Source organism: Lissotriton helveticus, chromosome 2_1 (genome assembly GCF_964261635.1).
Source record: "Lissotriton helveticus chromosome 2_1, aLisHel1.1, whole genome shotgun sequence".
Lineage (NCBI taxonomy): Eukaryota > Metazoa > Chordata > Amphibia > Caudata > Salamandridae > Lissotriton > Lissotriton helveticus.
The window spans coordinates 114,229,966-114,253,679 of record NC_136059.1 but is presented as its reverse complement, the minus strand read 5'-3'; the positions used below and the strand labels follow the sequence as shown (position 1 = coordinate 114,253,679).

The 23,714-nt window shown below is 48.6% G+C and overlaps 1 protein-coding gene across 3 annotated transcripts in view; it reads left to right on the top strand.

Moving 5' to 3' along the window:
- Positions 1–23,714, top strand: part of LOC144819240 (protein FAM200A-like) — a 338,184-nt gene that overhangs the window by 20,875 nt on the left and 293,595 nt on the right. For all 3 annotated transcript variants that reach the window (XM_078677215.1, XM_078677214.1, XM_078677213.1), the window contains exon 2: positions 14,557–14,685. In XM_078677215.1, the coding sequence (XP_078533341.1) occupies positions 14,619–14,685 (67 nt within the window). In that variant the 5' untranslated portion in view covers positions 14,557–14,618. The remainder of the gene's footprint in view (positions 1–14,556; positions 14,686–23,714) is intronic.

The window sequence follows — 23,714 nt, the reverse complement described above, 5'->3', positions numbered from 1 at the left end:
TTTTATAGTTGATTGAAAACTACTGGATATACAAGGAACTTTGCAGTGCCAGCCCCCAGTAACAAAACCGCCCCCCTTTTCCAGCCTCCCATGGTGCCCCTCAGCTTCACAGAGACTGGCTCTAATGTGTACTTAATTTCTTTTATAGTGTGACTCATCCCAAGTATGTAGGACAGGGTGTCGGAGTGCTTACATCACACACACATTATATAGAGACAATGACTTAAATAAACGTGAAAGTCAATGTATAATAAATGTTACTTAATATAATGGGTGCTACAAGGTGTAATCATTGTTTTATCTTTCATTCAGTCTTCCATCATTCCTTCCATCTTTATATCAAACATATTCAACCATTGCAAACCTATCCACCATGTATCCTTTCATTCATCATTTCACTCTCCATCCCCATCCACCCTTTCACTCATCCATCCATTATTTATCCATCCACCCTTTTACCCCATCCATCCATACACTCATCCATCCACTCTTCTTCCCATTCATCTATTCACTCATCCATCCAGCCATTTCCCCTTTCACCCTTCCAGCCATCCTTTCACTTACTCATCCATCCACCCAGTCACTTAGCCTTCCACCCATGCACCCTTTCAGTCATTCATTCTCCCTTTCTCTCTCCATCCCTTTTCACTTATCCATCCTTCCACCCACCCACTCATCTACTCATCCATTCATGAATCCATCCATTGACCCTATTACTTATCCATCCTTTCACTCATCCATCCATCTGTTCTCTCATCCATCCACCCTTTCACTTCTTCACTCATCTAGCCATCCTTTTGTCCAGCTACCCCTTTCACTCACTAATCAATCCTTACATCCACCCTTTCACTCATCCATCCATGTATTCACCCTTTCACTTATCAATTCATCAATCCATCCATCCTTTCACTCATCCACCCAGCCATTCACACGCCCATTATCTACCCTTTCACTCATCCATTCACGGTTTTACTTACCCATCCACCCTTTTACCCATCCATCTACCCTTCCACCCATACATCCATCTATTTAACCTTTTCTCTCATCCATCCTTCCACTCACTCATCCATTCATCCTTTTTTCATTATGTATCCATTCAGCCTTTCATTCATCCTTTCACAAATCCATCCAGCCATTCACACATTCCTTCACTTATTTACTCAGTCGCCTTTTCACATAAAGAGCTGAGCCTTTGTCTGCAGAGTTGCAGACAGAAGAGGCCCATCAAGAACTTCACCTCGCTGTAGTTCCTAAAGCAAGGGGTGGGGTGGGTGAGGGTTCACTATGCCCCTACACATAGGCAATCTGAAAACTTAGTAGTCATGAGTCATGCATGATGCACAGTGCCAGGGCGCGAGGTGACTGTGACATGGTGTTGTTTTCAGGGCTTTAAGTGGGGTTAGAAAACTAGGGGGTCTCTTCAAAGGGGGTGTTCGATGTAATTACGGGGGGCATGGCTTAAATCACCTAGGATAAAAATCTGTGCTTAACATAGTGTTCTGCCCACACGACTAGTATTATGTTGTTTCTGTCATTGTATCCAGATATATAATACAGCAAGTATCATTACAACAACAACAAGCCGGACTATTGGCTTTGTCAATGGTTGTTAGTTGCTCAAATTAAAAAAGCAGCAACCGTGGCTTTGTTGAATATAATATTTAAAAGGCTCAGCCAGTGAAGGAACTATAACCCATTCTTTTTAACTTGTCTCGCAGGCTTCTTTATATAAACTATTTTCTCACCTTGCAGCATGGGCGTTTTACCTTTGATCCATCTGACAGAAGGCCCTGGCATACACTGAGGCAGGAGAAGGCCCATACATGCTGTAACTGCCCAGACTGCCCCACTGTTATTCTGAATGTGGCCATTGGGGGCTGCTCTTGTCCTCAGAGGGGTGTGAGGGGCCCCATCCGGAGGCTGAGGCTTCTGGCAGGGGAGCAGTGCTGCTCCCTCTAGTGGCCATAATTAGGGACAAAAGGATCCTCATGGACCAGGGACTGAGGTATTTACGGAGGGCTGGTCACCGCCTACTCTGCAGTGACCAAAGACTATTGGCAACACCGCCTTCCCACAATCCTTTGTGTAATATCTGCATACACACCCTCATTGCGTGGGATCAGGCAACTGCAGAACCCCAAGACTTAGGGGCAGATTTATGTTAACTGGCGCATCCCCAGGGATGCGCCAGTTAATGTGCGCCACAGTGCGCCACAGCCCCGCCACCCATGGTGCGCCGCATTTATAATGCGGCGCACCATGGAGCAAAAACGGCACAGATGCGTGACGCATCTGTGCCGTTAAGGTGGCGCATTGCTGGAGTTGCGTCGCAAGCGCGACGCAGCTCCAGCAAGGCTCGGGGGTGCCCCATCTTAACAATGCTGGGGCAGATTTATGAGGCACTTGCGCCACGTTTACGCCGCTGTTGCGTCACGCAAGGCGGCGTAAACGTGGCGCATCCCTACAAACGATTTACAACGTGACGCATCTAGGCAGATGCGTCACGTTGTAAAGCCCTGCGCCGCTTGTGGGCGTTCCGGCGCAGGGTGGGCGTTCCGGGGCAGGTGCGCCTCGCAAAAGTGGCTGAGTGAAATCTATAAGATTTCACTCAGTCACTTTCAGGCCAATGCTGCGTCAAAAGCCTGCGCCTGCTTGAAGCAGGCGTAGGTCTTGACGCAGCATTGTTAAGATGGGGCACCCCCGAGCCTTGCTGGAGCTGCGTCACGCTTGCGACGCAACACCAGCAATGCGCCACCTTTACGGCACAGATGCGTCACGCATCTGTGCCGTTTTTGCCCCATGGTGCGCCGCATTATAAATGCGGCGCACCATGGGTGGCGGAGCTGTGGCGCACTGTGGCGCACATTAACTGGCGCATCCCTGGGGATGCGCCAGTTAACATAAATCTGCCCCGCTGTGTCAAGACCTACGCCTGCTTCAAGCAGGCGCAGGCTTTTGACGCAGCATTGGCCTGAAAGTGATTGAGTGAAATCTCATAGATTTCACTCAGCCACTTTTGCGAGGCGCACCTGCCCCGGAACGCCCACCCTGCGCCGGAACGCCCACAAGCGGCGCAGGGCTTTACAACGTGACGCATCTGCCTAGATGCGTCACGTTGTAAATCGTTCGTAGGGATGCGCCAAGTTTACGCCGCCTTGCGTGACGCAACGGCGGCGTAAACGTGGCGCAAGGGCCTCATAAATCTGCCCCTCCGTGTCACCGCCTGCCCACAATCCTTTGCGAAAAATCTGCATACAAACCCTCATGTCACTTCTCTTTCATCCCTACGAGCCATGGATAACTAGTTGTAAATCTTGTGTTTACAGATTATCATGAGCGTTTTTGTTCCAAACTCTCTATTGTTGATCGACACGCGTTGCAGCCTCGCCCTAACCTTATCAGGCGATCGTATTTTAGCCTTAACGAGTAGCTACTGGCTTCTGTTGTTGAAAACATCCAATTCTTGCGTGATGTTTCACTTGTACTTAGTGTGACAGTGAGACTCATGTCGAGAATTTTTGGAAAGCATTTCTTGGAGGAAATGTCGGGCATTTGGTACAATTAAAGACATGTTAGGATTAAGTCACATATGTATGTCTTTTAACAGAGGTGACATAATAGTAACCATTTGTGTTAAACACTGCCTGTGAAGGTACTACAATGATCATTTTTAAAACAGTCCATACGGACAGGCCGACGCAATCTTGGCATCAGTCAGTGATCATGGAGCCTGTGCCACATTAATGCCATCAACTGGCAACAATATATTCACTAGAAATACAATATCTAGTGCGTGTATCGTTGCCAGCTGATCCCATGAGCGTCACACAGGCTCTACTGTCACTGACTACTGCTGCTTGTTTTCTGTTTGTTTACTTTAGTTCATTTAAAACGCAGTGGCGGCTCCCCCATTGGGGCGGGGTGTGTGGCCCACTGCTTCCTCGCGGTATGAGAAGGCAGAAACATAACCGGTAAAAACTACCATTTATGTTTCTGCCTTCTCGCATTGCGAGAAAGCGGAAGTGCCTCTGTGCCTGGTATGGGGCGGGCGGTCCTGGTCGAGGGCAGGGTGCAGTGGCTTGAACACTGTTGTGGGTACTGACTGTTAGGTCGGCCCTGGAGCCACTCCCCCCTGCCCTCGAGCAGCACCGCCCACTCTCCCTTTTCTCTATGCAGAGAAAATGTCCCGGCTGGGACGCTCGCCTGCTGCGCCTACCAGCGTTGTGATTGGCTGTTGCGTTGCTTAGGGGAGGGAAGCTGCCTGCTGACTGCTTCCTGCAGCAGGAACATGCGGACCCCACAGTACAGGCCGGAGCGGAGGCGGTGCGGTATCCCGGCACTCAGGACCTCAGGTACGTTTTATTTTAATTGTTGAAATCTGTTTATTCCCCACCGCGACCCCCCCACACCCCTACCGGCAGCCGCTGGGTCGTGACTCTTGACCAGGTTCATTGCAGGAATTAGGCGTGTCTCTATGGCCCCCACTCAATCCCAAACAATCCCTTGACAAATTACTGTTGTGCGTATCTGAGTTCATCTCAGCTCCAGCGCCTAGAGGTCATCAGCCAGTCTGGGAGTCTGCGCAGGACAAAACAGCCGCTCCCCACTCAAGACATCTGAGCCATGATCGGAGTCCAGGACCTCAATTAAGTTCTTGTTGTAGTGCGTGATCTCTGCCATCAGCTGCACATTTTCTTTAGCAGCATGTTCTATTGTTGGGTGGGTCCGACCAGATCAATTGCATTATCTATCTCGAATACTTGCATTTCCAGCCCAGACAGGTTGAGTCACTGTTCAGGTGTGTCTCCATATACTTGGAGCACAACCAGGCCCCCACCTCCTCAGGGGTGTGGAAGAAATTGGTAGAGTCCTCATCCACCACTCAGTTTTGTCAGGAAATGTGGGGCATTTTCAACCCCAGCTGATGCAGTTTCCTCTTGAACATCAGGTAGGGACTTTGGGGCATATTACCAACCAATAGAGATAATTTTTGTCTCTAACTTGTTTAGAGACAAAAATTATCGCCGCACATCGGCGATTTTTATCGCAGATAAACCTTGCAATTATCAAGGTTTATCGCAAATGCGATAAAAAACGGCCGCAATGCATGAATATCGCTGAAAAGTCAGCGATATTCATGCATTATCGAGCAAATGCTCTTAGCCATGTTATCCACCTCCCATTGGTTAACATGGCTAAGAACTGCTCAGGGCAGGTGTTAGCTTTTGGAGATATTCGCGCTTAGCGCGAATATTTCCAAAAGTAGGTAATAGGAGATAGCGATGTTAGCGACTGTTTCCAGTCGCTAACATCTTGGCACGCCCACTTTGCATGTCATTAGCGATAATTATCGCTGACATGCAAAGTGGGCCCCAAGATGATCGCTATCTGTTAATAGCTGTCGCTAACTGGTAGGTAATAGGGCGATGAAATTAGCGGGAAAAATTCCTGCTAAAGCGGCGATAAGGCCCTTGGTAATATGCCCCCAGGTTCTTTCTAGCACAGAAGGATGAAATGAGAAGAGGCTGCACGGCGCTTTCTAGCACAGAAGGATGAAATGAGGAGAAGCTGCACAGGGCCCGGATCACACTCACGCTGGGCGGTGGAATCTTAGCTGAGCGGCCTCCCTTGCTTGCGGCCCCTGTCCCAACAACACCGTTGTGTGCCTGTACACCCCGGCGTGTGGTGTCTGCAGCTCCAGTGAATCGCCGGCGGGACTGCGGGCAGGCGGCATGGTGCGCAGCCTGGTGGCTTGGGTGGCCATCTCCGCCGTCCTGTGAAGCTCATGGTGGTCCCGATAGGCCCTGCCCAGCATCTAACCAGCGCAGTGAGTAATTGGCCGCCCGCGGCTGCGGGGAGTCGGACACCTTGCTGGAGACTTTGCCAGCACTACAGCCAGTGAGACATGTGACATCAGGAGAGATACTGACAGCTGGTCCTGGATCCCCAGTAGGCCATATTTGAAGAACAGGTCCTGTGGGCCAGCATTAGAAGCATCTACAGCTCGTTTGTCAGTGCAGTACTCCCGGAGTGTCCTGGTTAATCTACGCCACACAGTGTCCCCCTCATCGGCTTGATTGTGCATGGTAGCACTTCAGTGATAGGGAACCTTTGTATTCTGCTCTGTGGTGGGCTTCAACAGTGACCTTGAGATCAGTGTAGTTTACATCGGCGTCACTCAGCTGCCTCACTATCATCCAGTTGGCGTCTGCGACACGTGCACTTGGGCCCAGTGTACTGGCTACTGACAACGAGTACTACAGTGTCAATATTGTTAAGCTCCACCTCCTGAGGCATGTATGTTATGCACAGGACCCTCCTTTGCTGCGGGAGCTCGATACTGCAGCCGGCCCGCAGCTGAAGGCTGACTAACTCAGGCAGAATGTAAAATACTTTGAAATGTATAGTAGCCTACTCACATTTAACAAAACAAAATATGAGTGTGAAATAGTGGACCCCCTGTGAAGGACCCCAGGTTCACAACTGCACCCAAACAATATTTCCACACTACTTTTGTCATAGTATAAGTGGAATAATTTCAAACAACAGTGGTCCCATGCACACTTAGTGAACAGAAAAAATTAATACAGACAAGAATGATCTATATTGGTTTAGACATGTCCAGCCGGACAGAGGTCGCAATCTTTACTGTATCAGAAAATAAGACAAGGCATTCCTTCAACTATTCACCGTAGTGGGGCACAAGCCTGTACCCAAACACATACAGATAATTATTGTATACAGAAGAAAGAAAACAAGGCTTATTAGGCAAGAACGAGCGTTTCTGTGAATTGTAGTAGAACAGATCCTTAATGTACATTTCAAGTGGCTGTTCAACAGGAACTTTTACTCATTTTCCGTTTGTATTCTCACTTTGCCCCTCTAAAGTTTCCTCTGTCATTTATTTTTTATCACTGAACACCATCTTACACAGTACGTGGGTCACTCCTCCAAGATGTCTCCCAGGACTAATCCTTGGTTGTTCTTCCCCTATTTCCATGCCCCTTCTCCTCCATGCAGAGCTACTCCTGCAAGATGGATGCCAATCCTATCCCAGTTCAGTCCCTTCTCTATCGCTATGCAGGCCTTCAGCCTATTAGAGCTGCCGATTCTATGGCAGGACCGGAGGCTTCTGATTATGCTTTCTCATTTCTTTACTGCACAAAACAGCAGCCAATGAAAATGAAAACTACAATGTAAAAAACAACATTTCCCATGAGGCTTTGAACCACGCCTCTCATACAACAACCAATCACAGTGTCCATAAACATATATAGTATCGAGACACTAATCTGGCCTCCTCTTTCTTTGCTGCTCCGCAGCCCAGATAAGTGCTCTTTACTATATATGCTTATTTTTGGCTCTCGCTAATTTTCATGTATGCTTAGCCTCAGCGCTATTGCTGTTTATTTCTGTAAACACTGCTGTGTTTTTCACACGACTTCTAACCTTCTTGCAGGTTGCCGGTTGTGATTCTTGTGCTTGGCCGCCTCGGCGGTTTTGTCCTCTCCTTCCGATTCGGGACGGCGCCTCTCTGGCCCGCTCCGCATCGGCCCCTTAGCTTCTTGAGCGCGTGTAGCGCTGCCAGGTCCCCCTTTATCTCCCCGCTCGCTGCTTCTCCGGCGGCCGCGTCTGCTCGCGGTCCGCGGCTCGGAGGGACTTGGCCCCCCCTCGGGGAAAGAGACGTGCGCCGGAGCTCGCCTGACGCCCGGCGTACGCTGGCGGTGATCGCGCGCGTCTCACACGCGCGCGCCCCCCTCATTGTGCCTCGTTGACGCTCTGCCCCCGGCTGAAGAGGGGTTTACACGCAGTTGGCCAGGAGCCGAGGGCCGTTATTAGGAGAAATTAAGCAGCTTTTGCCAGCAGATTAAGAATCGGAGCTTCACAGCATTAACCCCTGACTTCCCTGTGATTGGGGAGTGAGTTAATTTTTGTGCAGCCTTTCTGCACCTTGATAAGGCTGTTTTCCCTCCATTAGTCCTAGAACTGGACTTCATCTGAGTTGTTTTCCTTGGTATTTCCGGCTCCTGTGCTTGGCACTTCCCCTGCTTGACGCCCTTGCCTGGGCTGGTAATTGTGCTTCCCTCTGGGGACTCTGAGTGGAATTTTCAATTCCTGGTGATAATGGCAGATTCTGAATACTGCGATGAGGAGGGTACTGCGTGTGGATACCAGGGACAGGATGAATATTATGAGGAAGAGTCCATGGAGGACTTGATTGATAAAAGGTTGGACGCTAAACTGGATAAAGCCCTTTCTTCAGCCCTGCTTCCCTTGGCCAAAAAATTGGAACTCTTGGCTCCTGGTACACCCCTTCCTCTGCCCAAGCACGATCCCTCCCGTCCCCCTGCCCCTAAAAAAGTTGCTGGTGACTCGGCATGGCCCCACGCCCAGTCATATGGTAAACTGTGTAAGGCAAAAGAATCTTCTTCGGGCGACAAGGCCCTACCATCTCGCCCTTCTCCTTCACCCGTCCCTGATACTACTACCACTGGCACAGACACCGATACTGATTCCTCTGACGCTGCCCCACGCAAGCGCACTAAGAAAAGGAAGCATGCCTCCTCCCCTGTTGTTCCTACCCCCTTCTCTTTTGACCCTTCTGACATTGTTCACCCCAGGTCCTCCGACTGGGTCCCCCCCCCCGCTGTTGCGGCCTACATGGAAACGCATCTCCGAAAAGGATTTGACAAAGAGGTCAGGGCCCGCCTAAAATCCGAATGCCCCCGCCCCGACTTAGCCCACAAGGTGGCCATCACTCCGGACATTGACACGTCCATGACAACCTTTCTCAAGAAATACAAGAAAGACCCGAAGAAAGGTATTGATCGCGCGCTCAGAGCGTGCCAAGATAAGGTCCTCGACCTTTCCGGTCCTCTAGCAAAAATATTGGAACTGGCCCTTCAGGCGCAAGAAACAGGGGACGCCATTCACCCTGAGGTCCTGGCGGGTTGGGCTCAACGTGCCATTTGCATGCTCGGCAACGCCAACTGCGCCCTTGCCTCAGAACGCCGGAAGTCAGTGTTGCTTCGGATCGATCCTCAGTTGGTAGAGTTGGCATCATCTGAGCCGGGTCCTTTGGCGGAAGGTCAATTGTTTGGAGACAATTTCGTGAAAGACATTGCTAAATTCGTTAATACTTTTGCCTCCCTCGATAAATCTCAGTCCTCCTTGAAGAGGGTGTTACATCAGGTCTCTCATAGGGCCGGACGAGGTAGAGGACGCTCGACCGGCCGCTATTCAAACCCCGGTCCTCAGCGTGGATACGCCCCTAGGCGGGGCAGAGGATACACACAAGAACCGGACCAGGCCGGTTTCTATCCATCACGTTCCCGCGGCTTCAGAGGTCGCTATAACCGAGGAGTCAATAGAGGGTATAAGAACTTCGACAATCAATCCTCGGGTAAGTCAGGTGTGTTCCACTCCGCTGGGGGGCAGACTAAGTCATTTTGTTGCGAATTGGTCACGTCTAACTTCAGATGCATGGGTCCTCCAGACTGTCAGGGGTTATCAGATAGAGTTGTTGGAATGTCCCCTGCAGGTCTCCCGCCCCACCTCTCCTTTTTTCCCTTCTAGAACAGAGTTTTATCGACTCAGAGCTAGCAGACTTGTTAGCCAAAGAAGCCATTGCCGTGGGACCCTTCCTTCCCGGAGGTTTCAGCAGCAATGTCTTTCTAGTTCAAAAGAAAGGCGGCGGTCAACGCCTAGTGCTGAATCTGAGAGATTTAAATCCACACATCGCATATCGCCACTTCAAGATGGAGGGTATCCATCTTCTAGGAGATCTCTTGCTGGAGAACGATTGGATGGTCCGTTTAGATTTGAAAGACGCCTATCTGACGGTCCCCATCTGCCCCTCTCATCAGAAATTCTTGCAATTTCCTTGGAAAGGGCAATGGTTCCGGTACAAAGTGCTCCCCTTTGGTCTTTCCTCAGCCCCTTGGGTTTTCACCAAGCTTCTAAAACCGGTGGTATCTCGTCTTCGGGAGATGGGAGTTCGCCTCATCATCTACCTGGACGACATGCTCATTCTAGCCCAGGAGCTCACCCTCCTTCTCACCCACTTACAGTGGACTGTGTCCCTCTTGCAAGATCTGGGATTCGTGATCAACACCAAAAAGTCAGTGATGATACCGAATCAGCAGATGGAGTTTTTAGGTTTCCTGATAGACTCTATGTCAGCTCAGCTTCTTCTTCCTCTCCAGAAGATAAGGTCCATCAAGAGGGAAATAGTTTCCACATTGTCCAAGGAACAGATCTCCTTGCGAGTACTGGCGAGGATAGTGGGCCTCCTGGCCTCGTCTATCCAAGCCATCTTCCCGGGGCCCCTGCACTACAGGGCCCTGCAGAGATTGAAGATCTTTTACTTGCAGAGGCAATTTCATTACGATCACCTTATTCCTCTCTCAACGGAAGCTCGAGAGGAGCTTCAGTGGTGGCTGGATCACATGTCAGCCTGGAATGGCCGAGCCATCTTCGGCGCAGCCCCGGATGTGATAATCGAATCGGACGCCAGTCAATGGGGCTGGGGCGCTCGCTGTGGGGATTTTACCACAGGAGGACGCTGGTCAGCGGACGAGCTAGCATTACACATAAACTGCCTGGAGTTGTTGGCAGGGTCGTTCGCCATCAGGTCTATCTCACCACTGAAGAGCAATTGTTGTATTCTCCTCCGAATGGACAATTTCTCAGCGGTGAGATACATCAATCGCTTAGGGGGGACGAAGTCCCGTATGTTGGTTCAAATTGCGAAGGAGTTTTGGCATTTCTGCCTGGATCGCAAGATCTCGGTGGTGGCGGAATACCTCCCGGGGAAGTTCAATCAGGTGGCGGATTGGAACTCCCGGTTTCTCCGAGATTTCAGCGATTGGAGACTCGATCCTTTGCTGTTTGCTCAGATCATGACTATGCGAGGCCCTTGTCCGAAGGACTTGTTTGCCTCCCGCCTCAATGCCCATCTCCCCCAGTTTTACAGTTGGAGACCGGACCCAATGGCGATAGGGACGGATGCGTTCCTTCACCATTGGGGGCGACGGAGGAATTATGCCTTTCCACCGTTCGCACTGATTCCGAGAGTGGCGGCGTTGGTACGCCGACAGAGGGCGACGATAGTGTTGGTGACTCCCTTTTGGTCGACTCAGTCGTGGTTTCCCACACTGTTGGAGTTGTCTGTGGATCTCCCCTTCCGGCTCCCTGTCTTCCCGACCCTTCTGCAGGACCCAGTGGGGGCGTGCCATCCCTTGGTCCTGCAGAGCCAGTTGACCTTAATGGTGTGGACGCTCTCCGGAGACATGAATGCCTTGCAGGCCTTTCACGAGAGGCTTCCGGCTTTATGCAGCAGGCGTGGGCTCCTTCCAACCGGAAACGTTACTCCGCTTCTTGGAAGAAGTGGGTGGGTTGGTGCCTTTCAAAACAGGTGGATCCCGTGGGATCAAATGTGACTGAAGTGTTGAATTTTCTGTCTGAGGAGGAGCCAAGATGGCGGTCGGAACAGTCGCATAACCCTCTCGCTCCGTGATCTCTTCCTCCCCGCCACCTATCCTGTACCTCATCCTGTTCGGGGTGTTCCGAATTTGGTCACTGAGGAAGAGCCTTCACTTACCATCCTTTTCCGGGACTCTGGCGTGCAGTGCTTTCGGCGTTTTGCCCTGGTCCCCTTGCTGGCCCTCCGGGCCCTGACGCCGGGGCCTCAAGTGCTGGGCCTGCCCGGAGATGTTCGGAGTGCCGGCGGTCCGGAACCGGTGGAGAGACCCGATGGTGGGAGCCTGAGAGCCGCGGGCCGGAAGCCCCGGAGCGGGCCCACCCCCGCTGGTGGGCCGCTCCGTGTGTCCGATTGCCTGCCGGCCCGAAGAAGAGAAGCCACGCTGTCCGGCACCCCTCAAGTGCGTAGCCCGCTCCTGTTGATTGTCCCGCCTGGGGTCCGGTGCTGGGCTCCCCCCGAGTGTTGTGGGGAACACGCCCGTTCTTCTGGTGACTCTCCTTTCTCCGCCAAGCGCCATCCGCCGCGGATCGCCTGTGTGCCCTGGGGCCGCCGATGCTCCTGGTGGACTTTGCGGCGCCTGCGGCGACGGCGGCGGGCGCTGTGCTTAAGATGGCGGATGGCCCCTTGGAGTGTCCTTCGTCTGGAGACAAGGAAGTTGGTGCATTTGTTCTCTCCAACCCTTGTTTGATTCGGGCGGCCCCTACTCAGAGTGCTGTCTTGTTTGCCCTGGCTGCTCTGCGGATTGATCTGTCCTTGCAATGCCGAGACTTGGAGTTGCGGATCTCCGCCATGGCTGCTCCGCCATTTTGTGACGCGGTGTCGTCTTCCCGAATTATAATGGTTGAAACTTCTCCGGCTGCTATACTGGGATCTCCGGCTGGGTGTCTGATTCCGTGGGATCGCATGGACCCGGTGCCGATGCTGCAGTGTTTCCCACATCCTGATTTCTTTGCTTCGTGCTGGACAGCCCAGATATTGTGCTTGGCCAGGTGGATCTTTGAGGTACTTTTGTATTCTGACTGCTGCCGAGTTCTCCTGGTTGCTTCTTCTTGTTGGCCGGGACAGTGTTCTGCGGAGATCCCACTGGCTTTCCTTGACCGGTATGGACTCACTGTATCATGCTGTCTTTTGGCCGTGGCGGGGTCTGGCAGCTCGACTCTGCATAAAAGTGGACAGGGGTGATCGTGCCTGGGTGCCTGTGGGACTTTTTAAATGGCATCTCCAGACCTCGTTATTTTGGATAATTCCTGTTTTTATCCTTGTGTAGGCTCTTCTTAATATCCTTTTCGACCTCGATTGGTGTTCCGTTGTTGCGGATGGGGTAGTGTTTTGTGTTTCGTTCGCTGGCTCCTCTCCTCTTCTCTCCTTCTTTTCCTCTCTTTTTCTCTCTTTCTCCTTTCTCCTTCTTCATTATTATCCCCTCTCTCTTTCTTCTATATTTCGGGTGAGTCGGGGCGACAGGCACGCTGTTTAGTGGGGTAGGCCGTAGCCATTACAGTGATGTAGGGTGGGGGGGGGTGTTTGTTATTTTAGTTTGTTTTATTCTATGGTCCCTTTTTGTCTTTTTCCAGGGGGTGGGCTATATCCCTTTGTTTTCGCTCCTTTGTTTTGTATGTGTCTGCACTTTCTCCTTTTCGGGGCGGGTGGGCTGTACGTGTGGCGTCCACTTTCTTTGTTCGCGGCAATTTGTCGTTTACTTTGTGAACCTTTGATGGGCGTGGGATGTCTCTGGGCTTCGCCCTACAGTGGTTGCTTGATTGCGTGGGGGGCTGTTTCCCTCCCGCCCCCCCCCCCTCCTTTTTGTATATGTTGCATGACACCCGGGTAGATATGGTCGTTACCTCCTCTATGAAACGTAAAATGAAACCTTTCTTATCCTGGCGCTGACTGTATAATGACTTTATTTCACGTCTATCCTGTATTCATTCTATCGTGCACATTGATATTGCTGTGTTGACTCTCCTGATTTTGCGGCCGGCCCCTGTGGTTGTAGGCCTGCGCTTGTAGTTATTCGTATTTTTCAATAAAGGTTTTTATTAAAAAAAAAAAAAAAAGAATTTTCTGTCTGAGCGTGCAGCTACGGGCCTGGCTTACAGGTCGGTTAACAATTTCAGGTCTGCAATTTCTGCTGGTCACGACCACATTGACGGTAAACCGGTGGGGATGCACCCCCTGGTTTGTAAGTTGCTTAGAGGGGTGCGTGTGGCTAACCCTCCTCGGCCCAGGTACTCCACAATGTGGGATGTTACTAAAGTGCTTAATCTGTTGGAGTCCTGGCCCAATAATGGTGATTTGTCTTTGAAACAACTCTCTGCTAAACTCACTATGCTTTTGTGCCTCATTTCATGTCGCAGAGTTTCAGATGTTAGAGCTTTAGATTTGGCTGGTAGGATGTTTTCTCCTCAGGGTGTCTCTTTTGTTATCACACGACGTACTAAGACCATGTCACGCTCAGTGGAATATCCCGCTTTTCCTCATAATAGCAAGCGTTGTGTGTTGCAATGTCTCAAATGTTATGAGGAGCGTACGATAGTACACAGGGTTGATCCTTTGGGACAGTTGCTCATATCTATTCAAAAACCCTTCAAACCTGTCGCTGCGGCTACCTTAGCCAGATGGGTTCGATGGATCATGTCTGAGGCAGGCATTGATGTCTCTGCTTATGGTGCGCATTCAACTAGAGGGGCGATGGCTTCTAAAGCCTATTTGTTAGGTTCCCGCTTAGAGGACATCCTCAGGGCGGCTGATTGGTCTTCGGACTCAACGTTTAAGGTGTTTTACTATAAGCCTATTCCTCATGTTTATGATGCTGTGCTTGATGAGCTTGATTCATGAGCTTTGAACCAGCATAATCAGAAGCCTCCGGTCCTGCCATAGAATACAAAATTTTCTAGCTATCGCGACAAGAATTTTAGATTCTATTAAGGACACGGAGGCGTGGATTATCCCACCCGTTGGTACAGTTATGTAACTGTAAAGTTGTCTTGAAATGATGTTGTTTAACAACTTTATACCCACCCTCTGAGAAGTAGGATTTGTGGGCTTCTTTTCTCAAACTTCTTTTTCTGTTTCAGGAAATGATTCCAACAAGAGTTAACTGCCTCCTGTGGATGGTGCTGTCCTTTCCTGGTGGAGGATGATTCCTTGTGATTCTGGATTTTCTACGTTTGGGATTTCCTACGGATCTGTTCTCTCCGTTGAGAGTTAAGACTTTTGTTCACTGTGATAAGACTGTTTGCGCAAAGAAAGAGGAGGCCAGATTAGTGTCTCGATACTATATATGTTTATGGACACTGTGATTGGTTGTTGTATGAGAGGCGTGGTTCAAAGCCTCATGGGAAATGTTGTTTTTTACATTGTAGTTTTCATTTTCATTGGCTGCTGTTTTGTGCAGTAAAGAAATGAGAAAGCATAATCCTCGCCTCCGTGTCCTTAATAGAATCTAAAATTCTTGTCGCGATAGCTAGAAAATTTTGTATTCCCCTTGCAGTTTTCAGGAGAAATGCTACGGAATCCCCAGGGAGGTACACACCCTGACTCACCCGGTAAGCCCCCTCAGTCATGTACTGCTTGTAAAGGAATACCTATCCCAGATCGTACCTGTCCCTAAATGCTCGTTTTTGTTAACAGGGGCCCCCTTAGAAACACGCAATCAAGCTGACGTGTCCCTCGTAAGCCCCCGTAACTGGTAAGTCATTTCAACGGAGCCCTTCACTGCCCCGCTCCCCCTACCACGGTTCCCGCACTTATGACCTCCCTTTTCCTTTTCCCAGGGCAGCTTCATTCCACTCCCCAAACGCCTTATTGAGCATGCCAGATCTTGCCCTGGAGGTAATCCTCGACCCAAGGCACTGCCTTTTCACCGCGCCGTATATCACAGCTCTTTTATTTATGTCCGGGGCACTTCCACTGTTTTATTAAGCCTTCACATCTTCCGTGGCATGTATATGATTCATTATTGCGGAACATGTTGGTCGTGGATGTTTGTCTCTCACGTCCATTGGTCAATCCTTCATCACTGTTTTCAACGATCCCACCCAATTACTCACAGTACGGCCCTTCACTGCGCCGTGATTCACAGCTCTGGTAATTTAGCCTTTTAGTTCTGCAAGCTCCATTGCATGTATACCATTCATAGTGGAAAGTGATTGCCTGCGCACTCAGCAAAGAACGTGTATGTTTGGACACTCCCTCACGTCCATTGGTCAATACCTAACTCGTAACAATCCCACCTATTGCTCCACACACTGGCGCTATTTTAGCTCATCCTTTTTTAATGGTTTTCTTACGTAATGTGTATGATTCAACACCTTTTCACCACTTCTTGCGCCGTTCACCTTTTTAATAAATTGGCACTGCGACTTCCACGCACTCCGCTCATTCACCTCCTTGGTACTGATTCTAACTCAGCATAGTCTACGTACACCTCACCAAGCGCTAGAGCGTATCTTTTGAAGTTATTTTCCTTCGCTTATTATACCTTCTCCTTTCCCTCCCATCTTTTTAGGCAATAGAGGCTAATAATTATTAGGCTTCATTCCATTGTCCTGATGATGATTCCCATGAATTCTTAGCGGGATCGAAACGCCGTCGATCTATATGTGCACCCTATACAGATTGTATAATATGTACTACGTATGTGTAAAGGTGCCTTTTGGATGTTCTGTTCTACTATAATTCACAGAAACCCTCGTTCTAGCCTAATAAGCCTTGTTTTCTTTCTTCTGTATACAGTAATTATCTGTATGTGTTTGGGTACAGGCTTGTGCCCCACTACGGTGAATTGTTGAAGGAATCCTTTGTCTTATTTTCTAATCCAGTAAAGATTGCGACCTCTGTCTAGCTGGACATGTCTAAACCAATATAGATCATTCTTGTCAATATTCATTTTTTTCTGTTCACTAAGTGTGCATGGGACCACTGTTGTTTGAAATTATTACGTTCCCCGAGGTCCTGTGCTGACTCATTGGGGCTCCCTTGTTGTTTAAAAACACATAGTATAAGTGGAAGCAGCATCAACTGCATTGCATATGGTTCCTGCTGTAAAGTTACAATGGAGGTTCAGACTTGAGGCGCGAGAAAAGAAGCAGGCGAGTAAAATGGTATTTTAAAATAATGATAAAATATTACAGTAGTTACAGACGTAAAAAAGTAAGTTGAAACCAACAAGAGAAGTTGAATAATTATCCTCTAGCTAACTTTAATGACAGGAAGGGTCATCCTCCCACATTCACAATTATCACGCTGTGGTTTCTCTTTTAAGACTAATATAATACCAGCTACAGGCCAGCAGACTCGACAACATTAAGTAATACTTGATGGTTGCAACCAGCCTGAAGTTGCCATCCATTGCAGAAGCACAAAAGAGCCAGCAACGGTGGCAGGATTATTAACTCTTCAGGTAAAATAACTTTTTGCTCTTGGAGCGCTCCCCGAACACTAATTTTACAATGCCAATTCCTATCCTTTTCATTTGATTTGAAACCACGGTCTTGTTGTGGCCAGAAGCATCAGCTGTACCCTGCCTTATAGAAATACTGGGGCCAGTCAAGGCAAAACTACAGACCTCTGGTCTATGTAGAGGTCCAGAAACAAGGTTACAGTATAGGAACTTTTCTGGGCATGTTAGTAGCCAGACAACATCTCCCGTGCCCCTTAATCAAAAAATATTTTATATTCCATCATAGGTTTGTTTCCGTGTAAATGTTCACCCACTTGCGATGCTATGGCTCCCACACTTGCATTGTGTAATGGTTTTTCTGCCCAATGCATTTTGGGCCCTTCTGGCCCTCCTTCAGGGACTGTATCTCGATCCAGTTGGTGCTCGTTCAATTGAAATCGCTGCGAAGTGCATTACTTTGAACCCGATACAAAACGAGAACCTCTCAACAGAGGTTATGCGCTTACGACACGACTCCAGCAATGCATCACCCTTACGCCACAGGATGCGACACGCATCGCCCTATCCTTGTGCCACGGTGCGTCGCACTGTAAATGATTGCGTGTCGCATATTTTCTCGCGCATCCCTGCTGATTTGCAGAAATGCGCTAGAACTTGTAAATCTGCCCCTTCATGTGCAATTGCAGGCAGCAAGCGAGCAGCGTCACAGCCCAAACTGTAGTGTAGTTCCTATATTCCCAATAGGGTCTGCGCATTGGAATAATATATCCTATAGATTAGACTTAGGACTGAGGTCGACTGGGTCTCTATCGAACATATTAGACTTAATTGTGAGTGCCAGCTAGCTCAGAGGTCACTAGAAACTTTCTTGAATAAACAAGAAGGGATTAGTTTCTGACAACTGCATAAACATGACAACTTTGTTTCCCAAGAATAAGAAATATATCTCTAGAGTCGCGGAAACAATAGATAGGTATTTCACTCAGTCAATCGTGCATGCTTCGTTTCACCAGAGGTGCAGAGAAATAGAGAGACGGGCGTTTTCAATAAAAGTATTATTGAACAGTCTTCTTTCTCATGCAGAAGGAATGAACTGCTACAATCGTCATACTGGTTGCAAAGTACAATGCGTACAGTAAGAATAGTATTATAAAATAATACTGTAAAAGCATGGTATGGTTTCTAAGCCATATATAAGTAATATACATAAATACTAAAAAGTACTCAACTGGTGCTTCGAAAATACGCCTACCCGATGTACCTAACCTAGGTCTAGTACGAGGGAAGAAGTAAGTGAGGTGTAGCTTAGTTTTTGTATTCTTTTGCCAAGAATCTATCCAAGATTTCTCTTAGGGTCTAATCAGCTCCGTACCATGGTTTAGAATGAAGGAGGTCTGGTATCTCTCTCTCAGGACTCGATTTTCCAACACCCCGCAAGGGGAGCTTGGAAACACTGGAGCTGTATTTCTCAGCAGGAGAAAAGACAGCTTCTCTCTCAGTGCATCTGCTGGAGGGTCGGCTTCCTTCGGCACTTGCTGTAGCGAGCTGCGTCGGGCAAGTAGATCGTCGAACTGCTCCAAATCACCGTGTGTTTGCTTGGGCAAGTGTGGGCATATTTATACCTTGAAGGTGCCGAGTTTGACGTAAGGTTGGACGTAATAACGTCATCAAAGGGTCTTAGTTCTTTGAAAACTCCATGAGTTCATGGATAAATCAATATTCAAGCAAGGGGAAGTCCCTGACTGCTGAAGGCGAGTTTTCTAAGAAATCGTTGTGGATTTTTGGAACTAGTGGACTGCATGAGCTATGTCTAAATATGGTTATGATTTGCATGCCTATATAAGGATATGGTGAATGATACCTATATAAGGGCATGAATCGGGAAAATTACACTAGGGTCCAACAAAACAAGAGGAAACTACTTTTCTAGAAGCGCAACGTTAATGGGGGAGTACTTAGACAGCCTCTCTGGGGTGCAGTCGTACATTCCACATGATATGAGGTGTTACTTGCTTTTCACATTTTTGCGTTTGCTACTTTCTTCTGGGTAGAGCTGTGGTCTATGCTGTTCCTGAGGAATGTGGCTAATGGGAAGGTTACAGCCTGGCTGGGAATGCTTGGTCGCTAATGCTCTCTTGCATCCCTCATTTTTTCCAAATGTCTTATTGGAGTTACAGAGGTGCTGGGCGAATACACTTAAAAGAAGTTACTTAAAATGGTCCTCCTCTGAGCCACCCAAAATTGTACTTCAAAAGCTCAGGCCATCTGCTGATAGTAGCATCAATGTAGCTGCCCAGTTTTGCAGCGGGCTTTATGTCAACATGTTTTCCGTGTGCTCATGTGACATTTAAATGCCATGTGTGTGTAACTTATAGCCCACAAGTGCCACTTTAAAGGAAGGACCACATACTGTTACCTTCAAGTGTTAGAAATACATTACCATGTTTTGTGCAAGGTAAGTTTCCGCAGACGCCATGTTGCAAACACATATAGGTGGGACGTGTCTTTTATTGCAATTTGACTGTATTCTGTATTTTATTCAAAAATACAGGAAAACTGATGCAGTATCCTATAGTTTTTTGTGGATATTTTTGTATTTGGATAACTGTAGCGCCATGTTTATAATAAAAACAAGCATTGGCATAGCCAATAGGTCTCGCCTTTGGGACCTTATAAGTGTTTAGTTATCCAACCCTGCCAAGAATCACGCATTAGGAGTTTTTGTGCAGTGATCTGCATCACGTCACGCATTTGTATTGCCTCCTTGACACCACCGGCGGTGCAAAGGAAGTCGAAACCTTGGCCAAACAGTGCACTCCCGATGAGCAGGCAGCGCGGACCGCATGATGATGCTGAGCTCTGGCAGAGTGTGTGATAGTAGTTAGTAGTGTAAAAGTCTACTCAGGTCAGGAGCGTCGCGCCAAACTGGCTCGTTGCTGCTCTGGCTGCAGCAATGAGCATTAATAATTCGCCCAGCTGCTGCGGCCAGCTGGGATTACCACGGCAATCACGTGACATGGTGAGGTCACGTGATTGCAACAAACACTGTGGGGCATATTATCAAGGGGGTTTATCTCCGCTTTTTTGTCTTTAAAAGCCAAGAAAGCGGAGATAAAATTATCTCCCTATTACCTAGCTGTCGCTAACACCAGTTAGCGACAGCTAGTAGGAGATAGCGACCATCTTGGGCCCCGCTTTGCATGTCAGTGATATTTATCACTAAAGACATGCAAAGAGGGCGTGCCAAGATGTTAGCGACTGGAAACAGTCGCTAACATCGCTATCTCCTATTACCAACGTTTGGAGATTTTCGCGGTAATGCATGAATATCGCGGACTTTTCAGTGATATTCATGCATTGCGGCCGTTTTTTATCGCATTTGCGATAAACCTTGGTAATACCAAGGTTTATTTGCGATAAAAATCGCCGCGGTCAGCGATAATGTTTTGTCTCTAATCAAGCAATAGCGATAATTATCGCTATTGCTTGGTAATATGCCCCTGTATCCATAACTCTCGGTGAGAGCGCGGCGGGCGAGTGCAGCAGTTTTTTTCTTTCATTTGCCATTGCCCGCCACTCTGCATTCATTATTTTGGTGCCCCCTCAATAAAGCACACAGGCGTTCACTGGGTGGATCAGTCAGGACGAGAGGCAGGAGCAGATTATTATTATAAAAGATCCGGGGCAGCTGAGGTGATGAGCATGCCACCGCTCGCACCACCACGGGCTTGCCTCGGTCTCTTTGAAGCTCACCCGACCCCTCCAGAGAGGGAGACTTGGAGCAATGATGCGAGGGAGGCCATGAAAAGGGAGAGGGCTAGAGAGATTAATGAAGATGTGGTATACAATGAAACAGAAATCGGGCAAGCAAGCCAGAAAATCTAGGCCCTCGAAGACCAGGAGAACAAGTTCACAATAAGGAGTAGAACCAGTACCAGGAGAAAGAGAATGAAGACCAGGATGATGATGAGGAGAATCTGGAGCAGGAGAACGAGAATGAATGCAGACCTGGAAGGTGATGAGGAGAACCTGGAGCAGGGGAAGAGGATGCCTGCAGGCCACATGTATGAAATATGCCCTTTGTACAGTGGACACACTTCTCATAAACTATTCTGAGCTACTGTCTTAGACCACAGTCCAATTAGAGACCCCCAACCTTTTGTGTCCCTTAAAGCTCTACTTGCCCTCCCAAGCGGTATCAAAACACAGCTTGTTCCTGTCGAATGAAACCAAAAAAGCTCTACTATTAAATGTTTTCCATATTGTAAATTTCTTGAGCAGAATTTTGCACTGTTCACACTTAAAGTGTCATTTTCCCTGACTGACCACTACGAGAGTAATTTCAACTGACAGTTATATTTTGCACTGGTGGGGCCGTTTGCCTCCACAATGAGTGAAAGTGGGCCCCAGCCAGAAGCACCTTCCACTGGCATCTAGTTGCACCCCAAGCGAACGGCCCTTCAAGCCCGCAGTGTGTTGCAATATGTCTATCTGCAAACCGCACTACGGAAGGTTTGAGGACACTAGAGGGTTCGCACAGATATATCCTCTTGCTCGACTATTGTGCCACACTGGAAATTTCATGCCGATGTCACCTCCTGTTACAACATCTGCACGTCACTAGAGTCTGGCACGAGTGCTGGTTTCATAACAATGCAGAAAACCAAGGTTACTAGAGTTTGTGGAACTAGTTACACACCCGACACACACTCATGTCACCTCACACTCTCCCGGTTATAAACAGAAAATCAGTAATTTTTAGATACACACATTCAATAACAACCCAAGACACATATTACTAACATTTGTCGAGCGCACATCTGCCTTCTTTCACGCACCGAGACATTAGCCGCGTGCACCCTCATTTCTTTTATTTCCATTCATGCAGACATGCTCTGAAGCACGCTCACACTGACAAGTAGAGACGCACGCGACACATGCCTACACGCAGAAACACAAAGGAACAGCCTGCAGGCTTCACAGCAGCATGGAATATACCAATAATAATTAAAAACAAGTTGAACGGGGGAGGTGGTTGGGTTGCTTGGTGACACCTTGCTCTTCCTGGAATTCACAGCAGCTCCCGTGCGGTTACCAATCCCAGCGCGGCTCTTCCCTGACATCAGGGGTGCAGCGCACAGGGTTCCCGAGGCTCCTTAGCTGGTTTAAATGTGTAAAAGTATAAATGGCGTGAAAACAAGCCTGTGGTATTGATAGCACGCAATGCCCTCACAGTTCTCACACAAGCAGAGGCGATCCCCTGGGTCCGTGGCGGGGATCTCACGATGAGATGTGTTGGGGGGCGGGAGAGAAGGCTCGGATAGCGGGAGGGGTGGCACAGGAATCCCCCGGGCTGTGGAGGTGTTCTCACAACGAGATGTGTGGGGGACGGGAGAGAAGGCTCGGACAGCAGGGAGAGGTGGCAAGGGCATAAAGTAGTGCTCAGCAATCTCACAGTAAAGGGGCCAATAGCCGTGGAAGAAAACATAGCAGGACTAGCAGCCTCTAAACCAATCAGAAGGTAGCATTTAGATAACAAGCATTTACAATGCAATAGGGCTCGCAGCATTAAAGTTTGAATTACTGGCATTGTAAATGACAATGCTTTGCATTAATTTTTTTTTTAATTTGCGCCTGGTGGAAGCGTGCACTGACGGCTGGTGGTGTTTGTGCCCGGTGAAAGCGTGCACTGACGACTGATGGTGTCTGTGCCTGTTGAAAGTGTGCACTGACGGCCAGTGGTGTGTATGCCTGGTGAAAGCGTGCACTGACGGCTGGTGGTGTGTGTGTGCCTGTTGAAAGTGTGCACTGACGGCTGGTGGTGTGTGTGCCTGGTGGCAAAGAGTGCACTGACTGCTGGTAGTGTGTGTGCCTGGTGGCAAAGCGTGCACTGATGGCTGGTGGTGTGTGTGTCTGGATGCGTTCACTGAAGGCTGGTGGTGTGTGTGCCTGGTGGAAGCGTGCACTGACATCTGAAGGTGTGTGTGCCTGGTGAAAGCATGCGCTGACGGCTGGTGGTGTGTGCCTGGTGAAAGCGTGCACTGATGGCTGGTGGTGTGTGTGCCTGGTGAAAGTGTGCACTGACGGCCGGTGGTGTGTATGCCTGGTGAAAGCGTGCACTGACGGCTGGTGCTGTGTGTGTGCCTGTTGAAACTAGTTGGTTTGGCTGATTCGAAGTACAATATCTTAACTATACAACAAAAAGTAAACAATGGCAAACCCTTATCTTCCTTAACGTTTTGGGCTTGAATTGAGTCTGAAATCAACTCTGAACTCTGTAGGTTTGAAACTGCTGGCTCATCATGAGCATCTGATACCTTAAATGGCCTGCTTCCTGTTTGTGCTGAGGTGATGTGAGGTTAAGCACTGAGAAGAATGAAGCAATAGCAGCAACATTCAAAAATATATATTGAATGTATTGTCTGAATCTGCCAGCAATGTTTCCCCACGTTGGCAGGTTCATCCCTAGGTACTCTGTGGAAGAAACAAGTTAATTCTGATCAATGCTGAATGGTCTTCTCCGTGGTCAAGACTTCCCTGCTTGAGTCGGAAGTTTTTCAGGTTGAGCAAGAAGCCTACAGGCAGCATGAACTTCCCTGAAAAGGCGAGATCAATAACTTAAAAGGGAATGCATTCCAGGAGCTGTAATACGAAGAGCTAGACTGGGTCAGAGTGGAGTGGCTGTTTTTTTCCAAGCACTTTAGGGTTTCCAAAGTTATCAATTGTTATTAATTTTTGTCAGCATGAAATAGGAAATTTTCAGACCGTCCGCCTACAACCAACAATGGCCGGCAGAGAAAATCGAACAAAACACAAAAAGAAAGAAAAATA